General features: G+C 39.6%; 1 protein-coding gene across 2 annotated transcripts in view; it reads right to left on the reverse strand.

Annotated features, from left to right (window-relative positions):
* The window catches only part of LOC126365799 (ADP-ribosylation factor GTPase-activating protein 1), an 80897-nt gene extending 65085 nt beyond the window's left edge, over window positions 1-15812 (reverse strand). Inside the window, exons 1-3 of one of the 2 annotated variants that reach the window (XM_050008382.1) lie at window positions 15419-15812; window positions 15165-15332; window positions 1273-1386 (exon numbers count right to left, since the gene is read on the reverse strand). In XM_050008382.1, coding sequence (XP_049864339.1) covers window positions 1273-1386; window positions 15165-15332; window positions 15419-15478 — 342 coding nt within the window. In that variant the 5' untranslated portion in view covers window positions 15479-15812. The remainder of the gene's footprint in view (window positions 1-1272; window positions 1387-15164; window positions 15333-15418) is intronic. The other variant, XM_050008381.1, reaches the window with a different exon arrangement.
* Between the last annotated feature and the right edge of the window lie 6386 nt (window positions 15813-22198).

Consider the following 22198-nt stretch of genomic DNA (forward strand, 5'->3'; position numbering starts at 1 on the left):
AGGCAGGTGGGGGGAGGGTCAGAGGCAGGTGGGGGGAGGGTCATAGGCAGGTGGGGGGAGGGTCATAGGCAGGTGGGGGGAGGGTCATAGGCAGGTGGGGGGAGGGTCAGAGGCAGGTGGGGGGAGGGTCAGAGGCAGGTGGGGGGAGGGTCAGAGGCAGGTGGGGGGAGGGTCAGAGGCAGGTGGGGGGAGGGTCAGAGGCAGGTGGGGGGAGGGTCAGAGGCAGGTGGGGGGAGGGTCAGAGGCAGGTGGGGGGAGGGTCAGAGGCAGGTGGGGGGAGGGTCAGAGGCAGGTGGGGGGAGGGTCAGAGGCAGGTGGGGGGAGGGTCAGAGGCAGGTGGGGGGAGGGTCAGAGGCAGGTGGGGGGAGGGTCAGAGGCAGGTGGGGGGAGGGTCAGAGGCAGGTGGGGGGAGGGTCAGAGGCAGGTGGGGGGAGGGTCAGAGGCAGGTGGGGGGAGGGTCAGAGGCAGGTGGGGGGAGGGTCAGAGGCAGGTGGGGGGAGGGTCAGAGGCAGGTGGGGGGAGGGTCAGAGGCAGGTGGGGGGAGGGTCAGAGGCAGGTGGGGGGAGGGTCAGAGGCAGGTGGGGGGAGGGTCAGAGGCAGGTGGGGGGAGGGTCAGAGGCAGGTGGGGGGAGGGTCAGAGGCAGGTGGGGGGAGGGTCAGAGGCAGGTGGGGGGAGGGTCAGAGGCAGGTGGGGGGAGGGTCAGAGGCAGGTGGGGGGAGGGTCAGAGGCAGGTGGGGGGAGGGTCAGAGGCAGGTGGGGGGAGGGTCAGAGGCAGGTGGGGGGAGGGTCAGAGGCAGGTGGGGGGAGGGTCAGAGGCAGGTGGGGGGAGGGTCAGAGGCAGGTGGGGGGAGGGTCAGAGGCAGGTGGGGGGAGGGTCAGAGGCAGGTGGGGGGAGGGTCAGAGGCAGGGGAGAGGGAAGTGACAAAGAATTCTAGGGTTGATTGTGGATTCAACCCTGAACCTTTGGATTTGCTGTCTGACAACCAATTAACCACAAATCCACATTTTTTTGTAGCAGTAATTGTGCCATAGAGGAAATACAGCTCTATCTTTGCTGTTGAGTACACATGGAATTTCTTCACTCTGTGTTAAGTTTAAACAGCTCCCACTTACCACCATTTGCTTACCTTCTGTACACATACTTTCATGTAAATCACAATCTCCATCATTTCGGATTAAGAAATTTCAGTTAATGGAAAGATTGACAAACATGGAATACAAAGATGCACTCATTTTAGAAACACTGCTCAACAATGTAGTGCGTGACTTACTTTGTCTCTGTAAAGAGCAGCTGCCTTTGTATTGTACCGTCTTTGGATTGACATGCTGTCATCCCAGTCTGGTTGTGATTCAAAAAATTCTCTTGCTCTTCGATTGCCGCCAACCTAAATAAATACAATACATGAGACTCTTGTTCTGAAAACATAAGACAAATGCAGCTTATCTTTCTGAGCAACATTAAATTTCATTATTGAGAACATATACAGTCGCTGAACTGTCAGAATATGTAACTGCCATTTGAAAAAAAAAATCTGTGTTTAAGTCCCAGTACTGACAGGAGATTTTTTTTTTTCATTGGCAGTAAAACTGGAACTGGGTGCACTTGACCTTTTAAGACTGCCTGAGGAGGTGATGAATCCAAAATCATGAAGTTATAAACAGCTGGGACAATGGTTCTCTCGTCACATTCAGAGATACCACTGTCTAAAGATGACCTGGTGATCAGTCCGCAGCATGTTGTGTGCAGGTCTGGCCACAGAGTTCATTCAGTTCTTGTTAAGAACATTCACCTGGGCTGCATTTTCTTTCATTTTTGCATCATTTGTGAAATAGCAATAATCCAATAATCTGACATTTTATTCAACAAGCCATTCTTATTGGTACTGTAAAACAACTGAACAGACTGCCCCCCCACCCCCCCCCCACCCAATTTCTTCCTTCCAGAAGAGGGAAGAATAATATTATAGAATTTTGCTGTGCAAACCAAGTTTTATCCTAGGAAAAGATATCTCATCTCTGTAGCCAATCTCAACTGTTTTGTAACTTCTTATAAGCCAGTTTTGCCCCCTGCATTTCACATCATCTATTGAGTGCTACCAGGGAGAGTGAGGCAGCAAACTAGAAAGAAATACAAAGAAACAAAATTTTAATTATTGGACATAAAAACCAGCATTTGTTTTCAGGGTTTCAAAATTCCCAAATATGCAGCAAGTCGTCATACAATATACAGGGTGAATATAAAGCCTTTCACATATTACAAAAATCTATTTCTGCAGCACTACACTAGATGCACCCGAGTGGTTTGCTACAAATGGTAGATTAATTAATGATCTCTCTCTCTCTCTCTCTCTCTCTCTCTCTCTCTCTCTCTCTCTCTCCCTCTCTCTCTCCCCCCCCCCCTCCTCTTGTATGCTGCTGCCCCAATGGAATCTATGCAGAAGGTTATGCATTGTGTTTTGTGGTTTGTGGTTTCAAGAGAGATTGGCAACGTTGGCGACAAGGAAAGAAGCGATAGACCTGGAATGGATGATGATAAGAAGTGGTTATGGAAGAGATGTTGGTGAAGTCATGTAGAGACACTGAGTACCACCAAGATGCTCCTAGGGCAACAAATGGAGCACATGAAGTTATTTTGTAATTGGGAAAAAACTGTGCTCCCCTCGTACACTGACAAGATACACCAATGACAGTGTTTGTTATCTCTTAGATTTGATGAAAATGTCCAATGTCTTGCCTGAAATCATTGTAACCAATCAATACAGTAAGCGATCTTACAGCATTTCTGTTTGGAATGAGATTTATACTTGCCTGTTTCTTTATTTTAATATCTCCATTAGAAACTGGCACAAAGTATTATGTCAGATAAATAAAGATAATTCATCCTTGTGTCATCATAGGTCATCCAGAGAATCGTTGTCATTGTCATCTTTTGCCACACATTTATATTCTAATGCTGGGTAAGTATCACTTCCAAGCCTTATGGGGACAACTATTCTTGAATGCGCTACTGGCCTGAAACTAAGTGATCAAAAGAGGACTACTTTTTTCATTCACCCAGTCCCATTTTTATCCTATTATATTTCAAGCATGCATTTGTTAAATCATTTCATATTATTACACCTATTTGTTTGATCTAACTTATTTTCAAACACACACTACTCACTTTGTAAATATCTACAGTAATACTAGTTTCATCTTACACTGACCATATGTTTAAAGTCTCCTCAAATCTTCTCTTGTCTTCTAAAATTTATCATCTAAAACTTCCTCCCAATTCTGTCCTCTTCAAAGCACATCATCCTTCACCTGATCTCTCCATATTTTTTTGTTGTCTTCCAATTGGTCTTCTCCCAGGTTCTGTTCTTTCAGAGTTCTACTTAGTTCTCTTTTTCCCAAGCTCTTAACAAGACCAAACCATTTAAGTGTATTTCTCTCAAGAGTTTCTTTTAGTGGATCGATCAGCATCACATTTTGCATTGTTTCATTTTTACTCTGTCCTTAACCAGGTTCCCTTGTAGAAAGCACACTTTTACCACTTAACTTCTATTCAGAGCTTTCTTCCCCAGGTCCAACATTCTGAGCCACAGGTCAAAATTATTAGATAATACTATTTGTATGCCATGATATAACCCTTGGCAGGTATTTTCCAGTTACTAATTATTTCAAATACACAATTTTGAGCAATTTTCTATCCTCTTCGAAATTTCTTCCTTGATCTTTCTTTTCCTTATCAACTTACTTCCTATATACCTGAAAGCATCTACTCCACCCATTACAACATACATTCTCGATTTTTTCATTTTCCCTGCCAATTTTCATTACCGCACTTTTTGTTAGGCTTGTTCTCATGCCTGCTTTTCCTGTTATCCTCTATCAGGTATTTAGTTATTCCAATTTTTGTTCATTGTCTTCCCACGTCATCAAATCATCTGCACATGCTATGACTTTTGTATCTAATCCTTGCTGAACTTTCCTTATGATGTCGCCCTACCAATACTGAAGAGCACAGCTGAGAGCACACATCCTTGTCAAACTCCTCTGCCTGTTCTAAACCGTTCCGACTTTTTGTCATTTATCATGACCCAATTCAGGAATTTGTTATACATGTTTACAATTCTAAGTTGCATACCTTTTGACAGTTCCAATCATTTAGAAACTTGCCATCTCTCTTCACTTCTAACAGTGTCTTAAACATTTTTTGAATCTATGAATGAATGTACAATGTCTTTCACAAATTCCCATCTCTTCTCTACAACCCATCTAGGTGTAAATATGGGACGTATAGTTAATCTTCCACAGCCAAGACCTTGTTGTTGGCTCCTAATTGTGGTTCTATCTTGTTCTTGATTTTCTGTAAAATTATCTTTTCGTATGTCTTCATGCTCAGTACAGTTAGTCAGAAACCCTTTTACTCAGAAATGGGTATAGACATATCAAGTTTAAGTTTATGCCACAAATTAAGGTCCATTGACCCTTAGTGATGTAAATATTGAAGTTTCTAAGTCAAAGCAAACAAAAGATTTATGTCACATACTTTGATACTTGCAAACTCCAGGTCATCAAACCTGTAGGGTACTTCCTATTGACCAAGAATTATGAAAGACAAGGTTTCACAATGCAGCTACGGGAAAAAATGAAAATAGTGTTAACTTGTATTTATATCACACAAAAATTATTTCGTTTGTCATTTGTTATCCGACTTCAAACATAAAATAAAAACATTATTTAAACTCTTTGAATTCCCAGGAACAATACCTTGCCAGTATTAATATCAAGCAAAATTTATCTAGATTCTTGATTCCCACACTAGGGGATGAACTGTCAATAAACATAATTAAGTTTGTACAGAACCCTGAGAGTGGGAGCTCTACTTGCCCATTATTCTATAAAACCATTCTTTGACATTTTTAAATTCTAAAACCGCTTTCTCTTCATCTGTCAAGCAAATGCTGATATACAGTGTTCCTATGCCACACCGTTTAATCACACTTAAGCATAAACATCACAATACAGATGCATTCTGCATGACTAAAGAATTCTGGAAAGCCTTTGATGGTCATGGGTCATTCCATGTCAAGTGGCCTACGAGTCCCTTGCTCGATCATATGAAATTTTTACAGGATGTACATATAGACCTTACATGAAGCACTGCCAAATTACAGCTTCATAAGTAGTATGGTGGGGCCACATGCCACCTTTTTGCAAAGGCTTGTTTTTTGACATTGCGACTAAAACGAATAAATTATCGGCTTAGTTGTACCATTATTCAGGATCTAAGAGACCTGTCGCACTGACACTTTGTGATTCTGTTCAACTTTTTGGATACAATAGCTTAATTGTAGTACTTATTGTCAAACTATGGTAAATTCATCATAGTGTGCTATCAAAGTGGCTCATACATCCTGTCGTACCAAATTTTGACTATACTTTATTGCCTTGTATATACTGAAAGAATAACTTTCTGAAGCTGATACTTTAGTTATCTGCAACCTGTCAGCATGTCATAAAGCTCTATTTTGGAGACAGATCAGTTTAGTGTCAACAATGGAGTTTGGTAACATGCTTCAACAATCAGTTCAAGAGTGTTCAGATGTTGTGTGTGCCTTTTTAAATGATGTAACGTGTGTTGTCATTACTGGATAAACCTCTTTTTTTCGGCGAGTAAAAATTATTTCAAGGTATGGGGTGACTCTTTAGAAACATTTATCAGGTTATTTAATTTTTTTCTGTTTATTCTCAAGGAAGTTCCCATTACCTATGATTGTGTAATATTTTTCAGTTGGAAATATACAGCACTTCTACTTTATCTAATATTGAAACAAACTGCAACTGGAAGCATAAATTTAATTATAGTGTAATGGATATCAGCGAGGTTTCATTACCATGTGTCATTGGCCTTGCAGATAATTCTTCATGTCATCTGAAAACATAACACATCAACAATGCTTCATTCCAATTAAAGAATGTTCTGTAGAGTAACAGGAATTAATAAACCAAAGAAGTGAGATATGTCTTACTGAAATGCACAAATATGCTTTCATCACAAAGCAATACTTGTGGGCCAATATGACTTTCTACAGAGATCTTGTTGTAATCCTTTTGGTGCAAAGAACCATTCCGTTAAAAAGGTTTTACGGATTGTCAATGTGAAAACAGCAAAACAATTGCAAGCCTTGACTAAGAGCAATGTGAAACCTGGTGAGAAGATCTGTCCAACTTCCAGAAAACAATTTTCAGCACAGAAAGCAGAAAAATCAGTCAACTTCAAACCAGTGAGAAGATGAAGCACATCCAGAAATATCAATCGATTCCAGTCTATCTGCTTTTGGGGTCTCCCCTCTAAAATTTCAGATAGTATCAAAAAGGGATGTGAAAGGTTACGCAAAATTAAAAATAAGCGAAGCTCAAGACGCAATTGCGAATAACATTGCTGCTGCTGGAGGATTCATCCCAAAACTCTTCAAACACCTAGTACAAGCAAGGCATGTCCTGATTGTGAAGATTATAAGCAGCTGATTAAATAATTGAAAGAGAAATTGCAATTGTCAAGATAGCCTCAAAAATTCCAAATACTTACATTAGTACCACAAAGCTGGACTATAAGAGAGACACTGCAAGAATTTGGTGTTTCAGAGAGGATCGTAAAAGCAGCAGGCAGAAAATGGTGTATTAGCTCTGCCAAAGAACAAGTTGGCAAGATGATTCCAGATGCCGTAAAAGAAAGAGAGGTAACATTTTTTCAGAATGAAGAATGTAGCTGAATTTGTCCATGTAAGAGAGACTGTATCAATTAGAATAGGAGGAAAGAAAGCTTTGATGCAAAAATAGCTTCTACTGACTAATTTGAAAGAAATGTTTGCTGCATATCTACTTCAGCATGGACCTGAAATAGGATTTTCCAAATTTTGCGAACTGAGGCCAAAATGGTGCATCACTGTGGGTGCTGCAGGAACCCACTCAGTGTGTTTGCACTTTACACCAAAATGTGAAACCGATGCTTGCAAGCACTCTAATTAAAGAAGATTATAAGAGTCTGATTGCTAAAACAGTGTGTGATTTGGAATCCAAGGACTGCATGCTTCATCACTGTGAAATATGACCAGGAAAAGAACTACTGGAACAGTTTTTAGATAGTAGTTTTGAAGACAGTGATCCAGATGATACCATTGAGTTCAAACAGTGGGTGCACACTGATAGAGATACATTAGAAACCAAGCAGATGACCACTGAGGATTTTATTGAAGATCTGATTTCAAAAACTGACAAACTTTCCACTCATCATGTTGCAAAGCACCAGAGCAAGCACCTAAAATGCATAAAAGAAAGCTGTAAGCCAACTGAACTCATCATATTAATGGACTTCGCTGAAAATTATTCCTTCATTGTCCAGGATGCAGCTCAAGGTTTTAACTGGAATAACAGCCAAGCAACTTTACACCCAATTGTTGTATACTTCAGAAATAACTTGGAAATCAGCAGCATCAGCTACTGTATAATAAGAGACAGCCTGAAACATGATGCAATCTCTCTACATGCTTTTATAGCAAAATTAATAGAAGATCTAAAGTGTCTCCTTAGAAAAGTCACACACATTTACTACTTCAGTGATGTGTCAGCAGCGCAATACAAAAGCTTCAAAAATTTTCTAAATCTCTGCCACTATCAAAATTACTTTGGAATCTCAGCTGAATGGAGCTTTTTTGCTACAAGCCATGGAAAATCTCTATGTGATGGAATTGGAGGAACAGTAATGTGCCTGGCAGCAAGAGCAAACCTTCAAAGACCAACTGAGGACCAGATTTTGACACCAACTGATTTGTTTAAATACTGTACAAAGAATATCGGAGAAATCCAATTCATTTTTGTTTCAAAAGAAGAAACTGAAACCTTAAAAACTGAGCAGGACGCAAGGTTCACAAATGGTTGCACAGTATCAGCAACAAGAGAGAATCACCATTTTGTGCCATTAAATGAAAAGCAAGTGTGTATTAGAAGAGTATCCAATGATACTATTTTTTTGTGACAAATGTTGATCAAAGTCAAGCAACAGTTTCATTTCAAATATTACAGCCTTACAACTGGGCCAATACATTGCCTCTATATATGATGGAAAATGGTGGATTGGTGATGTGTCTGAAGTTTCAGAAGAAGAAAATGATGTTTTAGTCAGTATCATGCACCCCAATGGACCTGCACATTCATTCTATTGGCCAGCTAGGTAGGATGCTTGTTGGATTCCAAATCAACACATTATTTCTGTCATTCCAGTTCCATCAGCAACAAGAATGGGCCAACATTATAGCTTGTTAGAATCAACTGTAATTGCTATTTGTAACAAATTTCAGCAAATGAATTAACAAGAACTGAAATATTTGGCTTGGGAACCATAAAGAGTACAACTGGTACATATATTTTTTAATGTAATATAAATGCAAGTTTATTTGGTACGACATGATTTATGGGCCACTTTGACAGCACACTATAATGATTTTACCGTAGTTTGGCCTTTTGTTTTACAGCTATGATATTGTACCCAAAAAGTTGAACAGGATCACAAAGTTTCAGCATGACAGGTCTCTCAGATCCTGAGTATTGGTAAATCAAGGTTGATCATTTATTCATTTAAGTCCCAATGTCAAGTAATGTAATGTAAAGAAAATATACATTTATTTGTTCTTAAATGCCAAAGTCTCCAAAATAAAAACAGCTCTATCTGATCAAACAAGGTGAGCTCTTTTCAATGGTGCTGAGAAAAATCAAATTTGAGTGATCCTTTTTGAGATATGAACTTTTGAAAGTGAGCCAAAATTGACTAAATTTTTTAACACACTTTGAACTTCGGAAACTCAATTGTTATTTGAGCAATCTAGGTGCCACTTGCAGAGCTTTATGACATGCTGGCAGGCTGCAGATAACTAAAGTATTAGCTTCAGAAAGTTACTTTTTCAGTAGATACAAGGCAAAGTATAGCCAAAATTTGGTATGACAAGATTTATCAGCCACTCTGATAGCACACTGTGATGAATTAACCATAGTTTGACCTTTTGTACTACAACAAGCTACTGTACCCAAAAAGTTGAATAGAATCACAAAGTTTCGGCATGACAGGTCTCAGATACTGAACAATGGTAAAACAAAGTTGATCATTTATTCATTTCAGTTGCATGTTAAAAAAAAAACAAGCCTTTATGAAAAGGTGGCTAGTGGTCCCATCATACTACTTCTGAAACTGTAATTTGGCAGTGCTGCATCCTGTAAAAATTTCATCAAAATTTGAGATGGTCGAGTGGGGAGCTTGTCTAAATTTAGGCCATTTGACATAGAATGATCCTCATGTAAAATTAATGTGTTAATTAAAAACCCACTCAAACACCCATTAAGAAAAATATGGACTTGATATATAGGGCGATTTAGCCAAGACATACACATCAAATATTTCTGGAACCATCTGAGACATAATTTGTTTCCAAACATGAATTGTAACAAAAACTTTGATGCTACTTTACAAGCCTCTGAATAACAATTACAAGACCTTTTTGTAACCAGGGATGGTTCACAAGTTGTGAAAGTTATCAGCTAGAAGATAGCACCTCGAGACAGATGCTTTTTTTTTTAAGTTTGTTTCTACATGCACATTACAGAAAGCAATCTTGAGAATATCCTCAGAAGCAATAGGCAATTATGGAGTGACAATTAATAAAATTTTCTGGGCTGTTATGCTGGGGTCAAACAGATTTCACCTTAAAACCCAATGTACCATCCCCGTCTGTGGAGGACATTTTCAACAGGGATCACAGCTTTTTTGAAGGTCCGATTCAGACTCTGGCTCACTACTGACAACAGCAAAATTCCGTTTCCACATAATGGTGTGAAGAGTTTTGAATTGTCAACTGCCATCGTCTGCTGTTGCTATCACACCATGGTGGAAGACTGGTGCACGTCATCTTCAGTACCAGAATACAGGTATCATTCAATTTCACACTCTCCTCCTCCTCCTCACTGAAATTCCTGGAGTGATGGAAACGAATTCCTGCTTTCTTCAGCAGTTGGTAGGCGCCATTGGCCAGTTTTAGGTGATCATGTATCTTCCGGGTGGGTTTGTAGATTACCACAATGTTCTGCTTTTTCCAAAAATTTTCTTGATTTGCTAGTTTTCAAGAAAGAAGATGGGAGTTTGGATCACATGGTTCCCAAAAACCCACACACAAGCAGACTGTTACCTACATTAAAATGCAACGCTCAAGAACGGTTATTCATTCACTAAGGTGAAAAGAGCATCAAGACTACTGCATAGAAATCATACTAGTGCTCAAGCACTGGGGAAATCTGAAGTTTTCCTGCCTTTCATTAAGGACATTACTGACTGCATAGGAAAAAGCTTGAAAAAGTGGAACATCACGATAATCTACAAACCCGCCCAGAAATTACATGGTCACCTAAAATCAGCAAAGATGCTCGCCAACTGCTGCAGTCATTCTCAGGAGAAATGGTCCACAACATACCATGATAAGAGGGACCCGTACACTCGTGGAACATAATAAGTGATTTAAATGTGCATGTAGGCCCAAAAGTGCCCTCTTGTGTGACAACACTCACCCGGTGCAGAGCCATCATACTAATGGAAATGTGTGACCAAGTGCCACTATGCCTCACCAACATCACAGGGTGAAATATTGGCATGTGAAAGCATTTGAACAGAGCAGAATGATAGGTCTGTGTGAGATGGGTTTGTCACTCAGTGGCTCATACAGGGCAGGCTGGTTCAACAGAGCCACATGTGGAACCAGTGAAGAGGAGGAGGTCTTACACAGCATCGATTGTGTGTGTTTGGATTTTACAGGTGCTCAATGGTGAGGTTACCAGAGCCTTTGCACACATTAAAGCAAAATAAATGTAGATAAAATTCTAAAATTGTTGCACATTTATGCACGCAGATTGACCACACAAAACACTGGCATGCTGAGTGGCAAAATGTAGTGTTTACAGACAAGTTCCACTTCAACTTGTCCGACAATGATAGTCTTCTTCGTAGAATGGCTTGTCTGATTTCCTGACATGTCACCCACTGAATAGGTCACAGATATTATAGGTCGGCAACTTCATTCAGGTCCTCCTGCAGGCACAATTGATGCTCTGTGGACATGTCCAACTGTGTGGCAGAGTATTCCCCAAGAAGCATATTCACATATTCTGATTCCATGCAACAACTTCTAGTAGCTCTGGCTGCAGCATGTAGTACAGCGACTCTATACTGAATTTCCACATTCACCATGTATGTACAGGTCTGTAATACTAATCGTGTGTAGTTCATGCCCTAATAAAAAGGTGAAATACATTTCGTTCACATCACATCTCTCTGTCTTGGTGTTTCACTTTTTCCAAACAGTAGTGTAGTTTCTCACTTATCCTGCTGTCACCTGGAATGGCAAAGTCAATTATCTACAATTTCTTTTTCTTTTTTTTTTTTTTCTTCACATTGTGATATCTAGTGTCTGGAGTCAGAAGTTCCACAGAAATTTAACATGTTCATTACCACCAACTTTTTCTGGTTTGTGGTCCTACAAGATTCTTAGCACTGACAGATGGCAATTTTCCAGTTCCAGTGGATCATTCATGCCTAATCATTGTGCCTCTGCTTATAATTGGACTGAGCAACCTTCTACAACAGCTCTAGATATGATCAGTTGTTTCATGAGCTTCTTTGCATAGTGTGCACGTTGAGTATCTCAATTTTTGCATTGATGGCATTAGTTCTGAAGGCTGCTTCTTGTGCAGTAAAAATTTTTCGTTCAGTCTTCTTCTTTAGAGTTCTGTTGGTCATTCAAGACCAGATCTTTATCTTTTTGTCTTCAATTCTCTCCAAAAACTGCTTATGCAATGCTTTATTGTGCAGGCTGTCCATCTGGATTTGGTGCACAGCTTTTTTGTACTGATTTTTAGTTTCCTGTACTTTGAGAACCTTTCTGTTGTTGACTTCGATCACCACTGATTCTTTGCTATATTTCACAAAGTCTGGCAATGCCCGGTCCCTTCTTCCACTGTCTGCCTCGCTTGCAACAGTCCTCTACTGACTGCTTTTCTGGGCAAGCATGGCCTATCATCACAGCAAGGCTGGAAATGTGGTGAAGTGTCATGAATTTCCATGTTTTCCTATTCAGATTATCCAGCTCTATGTATATGCAGTTCACAAAGCCTGCAGCATATCGGAGGATGATTATGGCCCAGATGTTGAAGGCCTTGAAGGTGTAGGTATCATTAAATTTGCTTTTCAAAATTTCCCTGGCCCTTTCAGTATACCCTTGACCACACTTTGTACATGCTCATGGGTGATACCTACTGGAAAATGCCTTGGTATTTTTAAGGTTCAGGTTGGTAGCTCTTGATGGTTTGTCCATTTGGCATTTCAATTATTATTGAATATTATGTAAATGAAAGAGGACGTAGATGAAGATGAAATCTGAGATATGATACTGTGAGAAGAGTTTGACAGAGCACTGAAAGACCTAAGTCGAAACAAGGCCCCGGGAGTAGACAACATTCCATTAGAACTACTGATAGCCTTAGGAGAGCGAGCCCTGACAAAACTACCATCTGGTGAGCAAGATGTACGAGGCAGGCGAAATACTCGTCGACTTCAAGAAGAATATAATATTTCAAATCCCAAAGAAAGCAGGTGTTGACAGACGTGAAAATTACCGAACTATCAGTTTAAAAAGCCACGGCTGCACAATACAAACACAAATTCTTTACAGATGAATAAAAAACTGGTAAAAATCGTCCTTGGGGAAGATCAGCTTGGATTCCATAGAAATGTTGGAACACGTGAGGCAATACTGACCTTACGACTTATCTTAGAAAATAAATTAACGAAAGGCAAACCTATGTAGACTTAGAAAAAGCTTTTGACAATGTTGATGGAATACTCTCTTTCAAATTCTGAACGTGACAGGGGTAAAATATAGGGAGCGAAAGACTATTTACAATTTGTACAGGAACCAGATGGTAGTTATAAGAGTCGAGGGACACGAAAGGGAAGCTGTGGTTGGGAAGGGAGTGAGACAGGGTTGTAGCCTATCCCCGATATTATTCAATCTGTATATTGAGCAAGCAGTAAAGGAAACAAAAGAAAAAAATCGGAATAGGTATTAAAATCCATGGAGAAGAAGTAAAAACTTTGATGTTTGCCGATGACATTGTAATTCTGTCAGAGACAGCAAAGGACTTGGAAGAGCAGTTGAACGGAATGGATAATGTCTTGAAAGGAGGATATAAGATGAACATCAACAAAAGCAAAATGAGGATAATGGAATGTAGTCGAATTAAGTCGGTGATGCTGAGGGAACTAGATTAGGAAATGAGACACTTAAAGTAGTAAAGGAGTTTTGCTATTTGGGGAGCAAAATAACTGATGATGATCGAAGTAGAGAGGATACACAATGTAGACTGGCAATGGCAAGGAAAGCGTTTCTGAAAAAGAGAAACTTGTTAACATCGAGTATAGATTTAAGTGTCAGGCAGCCGTTTCTGAAAGTATTTGTGTGGAGTGTAGCCATGTATGGAAGTGACGATAAATAGTTTAGACAAGAAGAGAATAGAAGCTTTCGAAATGTGGTGCTACAGAATAATGCTGAAGATTAGATGGGTGGATCACATAACTAATGAAGAGGTATTGAACAGAACTGAGGAGAAAAGAAATGTGTGGTACAATGTGACTAGAAGAAGGGCTCGGTTGGGAGGACATATTCTGAAGCACCAAGGGATCACCAATTTAGCATTGGAGGGCAGTGTGGAGGGCAAAAATCATAGAGGGAGACCAAGAGATGAATACACTAAACAGATTCAAAAGGATGTAGGTTGCAGTAGGTACTTGGAGATGAAGGAGCTTGCACAGGATAGAGTAGCATGGAGAGCTGCATCAAACCAGTCTCTGGACTGAAGACCACAACAACAAACAAAGTATTTCTATATAGAAATACGCCTTTTCAGATAGAAAGGAAAAACCATTACACCAGAACACTTTCAATAATTCAAGCATCAATAGCTGTTTACTTTGAAAAGCTGTTACTTCCACAGAAAGTGACAGTGTCTCTGGTGTAAGGCAGTGGAGCATTGTTTGCATTTAAACAGCTTCCACACCAACATCATATCTCACTTCACAAGTAGATTAATCATTAGAATTTAAGGAGACACACAGAGAGATCTGTCACCACATACCATTGCATCAGGGCAACAGCTTTTTTTTTATTTTTTTTTAACAATTGAAGAATTACCTTTAATTATAAAGTAACTTTTACAAATTGAGAGATCGGGTGGGGGGGGGGGGGGGGGGGTGCAATAGATTGCAGGATTCAAAACACCTGACTACATAAATGGAATTTGCTGGAGGTGTTTATGAACATTTTCCTCTATCATTACAATTCTATTGCTGTTGCTTATCTAATTTTGTACCATATCTCAAAATTAAACGAGCCCCTTTCCAATCAGCAATCCTCTATTTGGTTAGCACCAATCTATCCTAATGTGTAGCGTAGGTGTTATTTCAATGTTTGGTTACACTTTTTTGAGCTTAAGTTCTAAATACTGTATTTTTCTCCGAACTATTTATCAAATTTTTTACAGTGAAACACAGCTGAGTTTGCCTCAGGTATGCAACAGGAATCACTACAGATCGATTTGCAAAATAAGATGATATCAAAATGGGAGTGCACATCACCTACTGAGGAACTTACAATTTGTCTGCATGAAAACAACTTGTGAATCTTCAATGATCCTGGAATTATTTGAGGCAAATATGTTTTTATATGTATGAGGTAATCCACAACAACACTATGAGTACGTAACATGCCTCATACAACTGAATTAACTTTCCATTAGTGCAGGAAGAAGAAAAAGTTACTGACGAGTGGATACATATAATGAAGACTACAGCAAGTGTGACCCAATAAAACCGAGAAAGAGCAGTTCATCTTTATAGTCTGGCATTACTAGCTACTTTTTTTGCACAACGCTTTGTCACAATTTGTGTACACATACGATTAAATACCTCTAACACAGTTAAAAACAACAGACAGATTCATGTACAGCAGAATAACACAAGTAAGTAACAAAGAAATAGCTTTGTAAAAATAGTAAAATGTGTAACAATCACTCCTGCGACAGTCACCTTCATTTTTTCAAGCTCAATATCCTTCCACTTATCCATACTAATGGACCGCACAAATGACAGATGTACTCCCAGTCCTCTGTGTTTTCCAGAGCATTCTAAACAAATCCATATTCCATATGTCACAGAGGCCCATTGTGGATTGTGAGTTCCACACTCAAAACATTTCTGAAAAAATGGTACACATGAAAAATAATTAAAAATCTGTTATTACTTTGCTGCAAACTTTTTACGACGCAAGGACTTACACTTACCGAATTCTCGTCAATCGGTTTCAGTTCAGATAGAACTCTGCGGGTTCTAGGACTGGCCATATTTACACTCAAATTCACACTACAATGGACATAACATTTCAAATCTCACACAAAACTACAACACCACACACTACAAACATTCCTGGGGTTAAACCTAACCCCCAATCAATCCCAACACAGAGTTGTCAACTTTCAATAGCAGACATGATTGACGTGTACTGGATCAACGATGTACGCTGCAGATGCTTCGTGCAGAGATGACATACTCAGAGTGTATAGCCCGGTCCACACGCAACGATCTGTCTGCGCAGACATTGGCGCAGATGTCTGTACATGCAAAAGATCGCTGCAAATATGGTGTGTTCACACGACACAAACCCCAATCTACTACTCGCCCCCCATCTGTCGGTGTAGAAAAGCAATATCCGTGGCAAGCGACTACGCTCCCCGTAAACGTCAAAAGTTTAATTCAGTTATTTTGAAATATAGAATTGGAGGAAGTTCTGTTGTGGTCTGTGTTCGCAATTTGTGTTGCAAAAAACATTCAGACCAACCGCAGGAAACAGAGAAGGCGGTCAAAATGGTGTAGACAGTGGTTGCTAAAGCGAAAGCAGTTTTCTCACGTACACTTACTGCGAGAGTTGCAGGGCGAACCTGTTTTGTTTTACATTACCTAGTGTTCCATTTCCTGGCACATTGACACTCCAATTTCATCTTCAATTGTACTCCTGCTTCGTCTTGGCGTTTCCTGATCACTAAGAAAGTCAAGCAGATCAAAATACCATAACGTTGGCTGGTATACTTGATCTACTCTTACACCAGATCTTCTAGATTTCTGAAGTTTGGACAACTCTTTTCGGTAAACACTTCGCTGACAGACTTAATTTACTTGACTTGCCTTCATGAACTTATCCTTTAGGACAGCGTAAATAGTTTCACATGTGTTGGGTATTATTTTACTCAGCGCTTGTTTCGATATTACAGTTGAAAATTCCAAATCCTTGTAGCCCCTTCCTGTTGCTCGGAATCTTAATGTTACCGCCAGCCGTCCATCAGGAGAAATTGCCCTTCTCATAATATGAGGGGTTACAAGCTTTAAGAGATAATTATAAGTTTAGACATCCATTCGCAAATATTTTCGCCAGTTCGCAACGATTTTTTTTTTATTACCGTTTCTCTGTTTGCCGAGGCGTCAACTGCCCGCAATTTTTCAATTACAGCCTTGTATGCTGCTGTCTTTTTGTCTCGGTCATTATATTCTTTACTCTTAATCTGCCACAAACATTGGTGGTTTCTATATATCTCAATGAATTCACTTACAAACTCTCGAGAATACTGACGAGTATCAGCCATTTTAATGCCCTATGCGCACAAATTCAAACACTAGACTGAGCAAACAGCTGTTTCGCGCCAGATTTTCGGCGATCTCCTCTCCACACGCTCCAACTTGTCTGCGCAGATGTGATTTGAGCCCACAGATTTGAGAAGTTTCGCTCAAACCTCTAACTCCAACTTCCAGGTTTGCACACACCTCAGCTTGGTGCAAATCTTCTGTCCACACCCAACGATCTGTCTGCGCAGATGTGATGTGCGCAAACATTTGCGCAGACAGATCGTTGCGTGTGGACGGGTCTTATGTATTTCAAGGAGTTTGTTCTGCACGTCTGCCATTCCTGTTTTATTCTAACAGCCCTGATTTAGGGGAAAGGTTGAAAGACAGACCCGCAGAATCTACAACTGATTCATACGCCAGCAAAGCAAAACATTGCAGGTGGTTAGCACTACAAATGAGCACCAGTTAGCTATATTTCGTTAAAGGACAAAAGAGGAAATTTTATAGTCAAGAACTGAGACTGCTGTGGTCAACTTCGGCGCACCAGTGTAGAAGTTGTGATAGATTCAGCTAAGTTAAAAAATTAACACATTCGCACGTTTATTTGTATATACAGAGTGTGGCAAATATTCTCACTGATTAAAAGTTAAAATATAATACAGTCGGGCCAAAATAAAAAAAAAACTTTATTAACATGAATTACAACTGTACAGAGGGAATTCTGCATTTTAGACTGCTTCACTCAAGTGGCATCCTTCACTATCAACGCATGTCGAAAGCGACTTCACAAATCCTGTATGATTCTAAAGAGCTTTTCTTGAGGAGTAAGACCTATTTCTTCCTGTATTACATTTCTCAGGGGTGGCAGAATTTTGGGCCAGTGTTTGAACACATCAATATAAGATGCCCCTTCGGAAAAAGTCGCAGCATGTAATGTCCGGTGATTGTCATGACTCGATGTGAAGAAATTAAGCGTCCAGGAAATAGCTGCCTCTGACCAATCTGCAGCGCATTGAATCTTGATGCACAAGAAGTGTTGATCATATAAGAGTATTCTCTTCAAAACAGTAAGGACCAATTATCCTGACTCTTCCAACGAGGCGCCATATAGTAACTCAGTCGTTTAGGGTTTTCATGACGATCACGAGGATACAATCCCCTCCAACATCGGAAATTGTGACAATAAAAACGTCTCTATAAGGGATACCGATAAGTGTATTCATTACTGCAAAGGTCCACAACATCTTCAGGCCCATTTTGAAGGACATTTACATGCGACCTCACACGATTGTGGGAATCATGTTCAAACAACTGATGAAGAGCACCCATCTTGCACAGATGAATTTGTAAGTCCTGTTGCAAAATTCGGCACGTGCATAAATCAGATAACTGAACAACTCTAGAGTGTTTTAGAGAAGATCTCTTTGAAGACTTCTTAAATGAACGCAAACTGCATTAATTTTTACTGGAGTTCGAACGCTTTGCAGCCTTCCCCCACTTTTTTTTTTTTTTTTTTTGAACCGTTTCGCTACTTGCTTTAATGTCTGACTATGGCATCACATGCAAACAAAACATTCCGCACCTTAAACATCATTCACGTTAATACGGTTTCATTGCTTTGAACCGTCTGTTTTTATTTGATCTTTAAATTAGGGAAGATATTTTGCCACATCCTTTATAAGCAGAATTTCCTCTGTGTGAGACCATGTGCGCCAGAGTCTTGTACTGATTCGAAGTTAGTACAATTACAGATTCGAATATTTTACTGTTCACGTTGCTTCCGCATTGTCTTTCATTAACTGTGTCCATACTTGATCATCGTAATACATTGTGAAATTTCAAACTTTGCAAGTACCATGAAACAACACGTACTGTTATCAGCAGTTGTAGACATAACTTAAATTGTGCTCTGTTTGAATATTTGCCAACAGTAGGCATCATTGTACAATTATGTGAGAAATTAGTTTATATTTTATAATTTTTGGATGCTGTATTTTTGAAATTTTTCATCACTTATGACTGTTGTGAATAACTGACTTTGTAACAAATTAACATTTGTGATTTACATTCATGATCAAAGAATACTTCACCCTGAATTCCAGAGAAGCTATCATTGCAACGCACAGAAGCTACTTCGTAGTAAATTGATGTTTTTGATCTGGTTATTGTAATGCATACTACAACTAACACATCGTTTTATATCTAGTTTTTTTCCTGTCAAGAGGAGGGTATGTTAACCAACATTTGCTGTAAATTTACCCTATTCTCGAATTTGTTAGCTACTGAAAATTCAAAAGTTTTGAGAAAGTAGTAATTTTTATTATAGATTTTTCTGTTGCCTTAATAGACGTCTCGTTTTGAGGACTAATTGCTTCAGCTGTCAAAGGAAATTTGTAATATTTTTTGCTTAACAGACAAAAAGATAATCATCATGTTTTGTTTAGAGTTATTTACTTACTTTCCTGTAAAACATTTCACCAGCCACAATTCTGTCACACTATGAATACTTTTCTCGAACATGGTAGGAGTTGGCTGACATTAACAATCAGCCAGAAGTCGCCATAACTACTGTCAAATGTCTGTCAGCTTCTGTGAGTCAGTGTTTTGGGTGAGCTGCCCAGAGTGGTGTACCAGAGATAGCAAAGAAACCTGACGTTCCTTCGTGGTTGCCTCAATCAACATGTTGAAGAGTCTATTTCAGCAGCTGTTGAGGAAAAGGATGCAATTAACTGCTGCCGTTCTAAACAAACAGTCTACAAGACCATCGAGAACATCGAATTTGCTACAACAGCTGGAGACAAGAAGAATCATATTCCAGTTAAGTCTGTCGCTGCACAAGCGCTGCTGGATGGTCCTGCTGTTTTCGTCAGTTGCAGACTTAATTTTAGTTTAGATATAAATGATTCATTTGGTCATGGTAACGGATGGTTTACCGTAGCCATTGTTCGTGGTGGTACTGGAGTACCAAATGTTCCTGGACTTGAAAGTTTTGTTGACAGAGACATTATTGCTTTTCGCACTTACTATTCTTGTCATGTGTGCTCCAAGTTCGTACTTGGATTCTCCTGTGGATTCTGATTTTTGTGAGGGAAGTATAGATCTATCATCCATTTGACTATGAGTGGAATGTCACTGGCAGGGCTGGGTTGCCCTGTATGGGGGAGACAGGGAGTCAGGGTGTTATACTGATACCCCAAACCAACAAGTTCAATGTGCTGTCTTTAACTGAAACTGAGCTAGTGGGATTCACTTCATTTGTTGGGAAACCTGCAGTTGCCTGCTTAAGAGAAGGTAAACGCGAAAGGGCAGAGGTCTGTTAATCGTCAGAAGTTCAAATATACAATGAATAATGTAGTTCTTAGAGAAATGGCAGCAAGGGATGGGAATGGGCACAAGGCACAGACAGTGTGTACACCTGGTGGCCTCACTTGATATGTTGGAGAGGCTATTCCAGCAGACATTAAGAAAACAGGATGCAGTCAACTGCGGATTGTGGCTCATGTCGAAACAAATTATGCTTGTCATCTGTGCTCCTAGGTCATACATGGACCATGCCAACAACTGGAAGACAAGGCTGAGTGCAAACAGCCTTGCACATGGAGTTTCAAAGAATTGAGCATGGGCAACTAATGCTGAATCATGTGAAAGACTTGAACCAGAGACTTCAGAGGTTCTAACAAGCCAGGTTGCGACTTCCTGAATTTGAGCCATAGGGTTGAAAACTTTTAGAGTCTCCCTAAATTGGTTAGGTGGGCATGACACATCAAAGGCTGCTACTGTGTGTGCGATGCACACTGGGATTTTTTAGATTAGGAACTCTCCACCAAACCCAGGTAATAATAGCTGTAGGAAACCCAGAAGAATTAGTGTAAGATCAAAATGTGTGCCCATCACAAGTGAGAGTCTTAAAATGCTAGTAGGATTCGAAACAAATTGAAAGAGTTTAGAGCGCTCATGGAAAGCAGTGCAGATCACAAAATGTAGTTGCAGAAAGCTGATTAAAACCTGAACTTAACAGCCGTTAGTTTCTCGGGGAAAATTTAAGCATATGTATCGCAGAATAGGCTTCTGTGAAATGGAGATGGTGTATTTGTCACAATAGATAAGAAACTGAAATCTACCAAGATAGAAATTGAAGCTGATTGTCAAATTGTTTGGGCAAAGCTGAGTGTCCAAGGTGGACACAAAATTGTAATTGGATCACCTCCTGAGGTAGTTAGCAAGTTTCGTGATCCATGTATCATTTTGCATTATAGATTGTGATAATGTGGAATGAGTCATTTTACATTCACATCGCAAATTAATTTCTACACATGATTACATTTTGAACATTTATTACTTTTTTTAAAAAGGAAAAAGGATATACAGACAATGTGATTTAGTAGGTCTTACGTATCACCTTTTCCACATTGTGGTAACAGAATCACTTCTACAGAATAGAATGATGTCAAGGAGAAGCTTTCTCAGTTATTTTTCAAACTGTACTTTGCTGTCTGTTAGACATTTTATATCACTGGGTAAGTGGTCAAAAATTTTTGTTATAACATTGTGCACTCCTTTTTGTGCTAAAGACAACCTTAATGTGGAATAATGGATGTCATTTTCCTTCTGATATTGTAATTATGTACATTAAATTTCCTTTTGAACTTTAGTGGATTATTTATAATAAACTTCATGAGTGAATATGTATAATGTGAAGCAGTAGAAAGAATGACCGACTCCTTAGACAGATGTCTTTTAGATGATAGCGTGCGAGCATAGTGGCAAGAGATTCAGGTACTTTGTAAACAATAATTCTGGATTGAAATAATAACAATAATATAACAAATTAACTTTATGGTTTGTTATGAAAGATCCCTTTTGTTAGAATACAATACTTTACTTCATTTATTAATATTTTTCTTTCACAGGGTGTACATAAAGTCCAGGATCACTTTCAATTTTTTGTTGCACAAGAACCAAACATTGCACTGATATAATACATATCTCATTTTGAAGAGAACCCCTGAAAGTTCTTTTTCACGTATGCTGCCACAGCGTAGTTTTGGTAATTTGCTGATAGTCAGTGCTAGTAACAAACATGGAGAGTTCAGGTGCGGAACGAGCTTTCTGTTGGTTGGAGTTCGACAAAAACAAGTGTGCTAAAGTTCTTCAGCGAATGTTTAGAACCCAGTACGGTAAGAAGCCACCAACAAGTAAAGCCATTTACCACTGACACAAAATATTCGTTATGACGGGTGCCCGGCAAAGAGAAGCGGACGTCCCAGTATGAGCGAAGTGAATGTGGAGTATGTACGAGAGACATTCATAAAGAGTTCGAAGAAATCAATGTATTGTGCATCCAGTGAACTCGAAATGGCTCCAATGACAGTGTGGAAAGTCTTGCTACAGAAGCTGTCTATGAAACCATTCAAATTGGAGCTAGTGCAGAAGCGCAATGATGGCGA

The sequence above is a fragment of the Schistocerca gregaria genome, chromosome 4 (genome assembly GCF_023897955.1).
Source record: "Schistocerca gregaria isolate iqSchGreg1 chromosome 4, iqSchGreg1.2, whole genome shotgun sequence".
In the NCBI taxonomy this organism is placed as follows: Eukaryota; Metazoa; Arthropoda; class Insecta; order Orthoptera; family Acrididae; genus Schistocerca; species Schistocerca gregaria.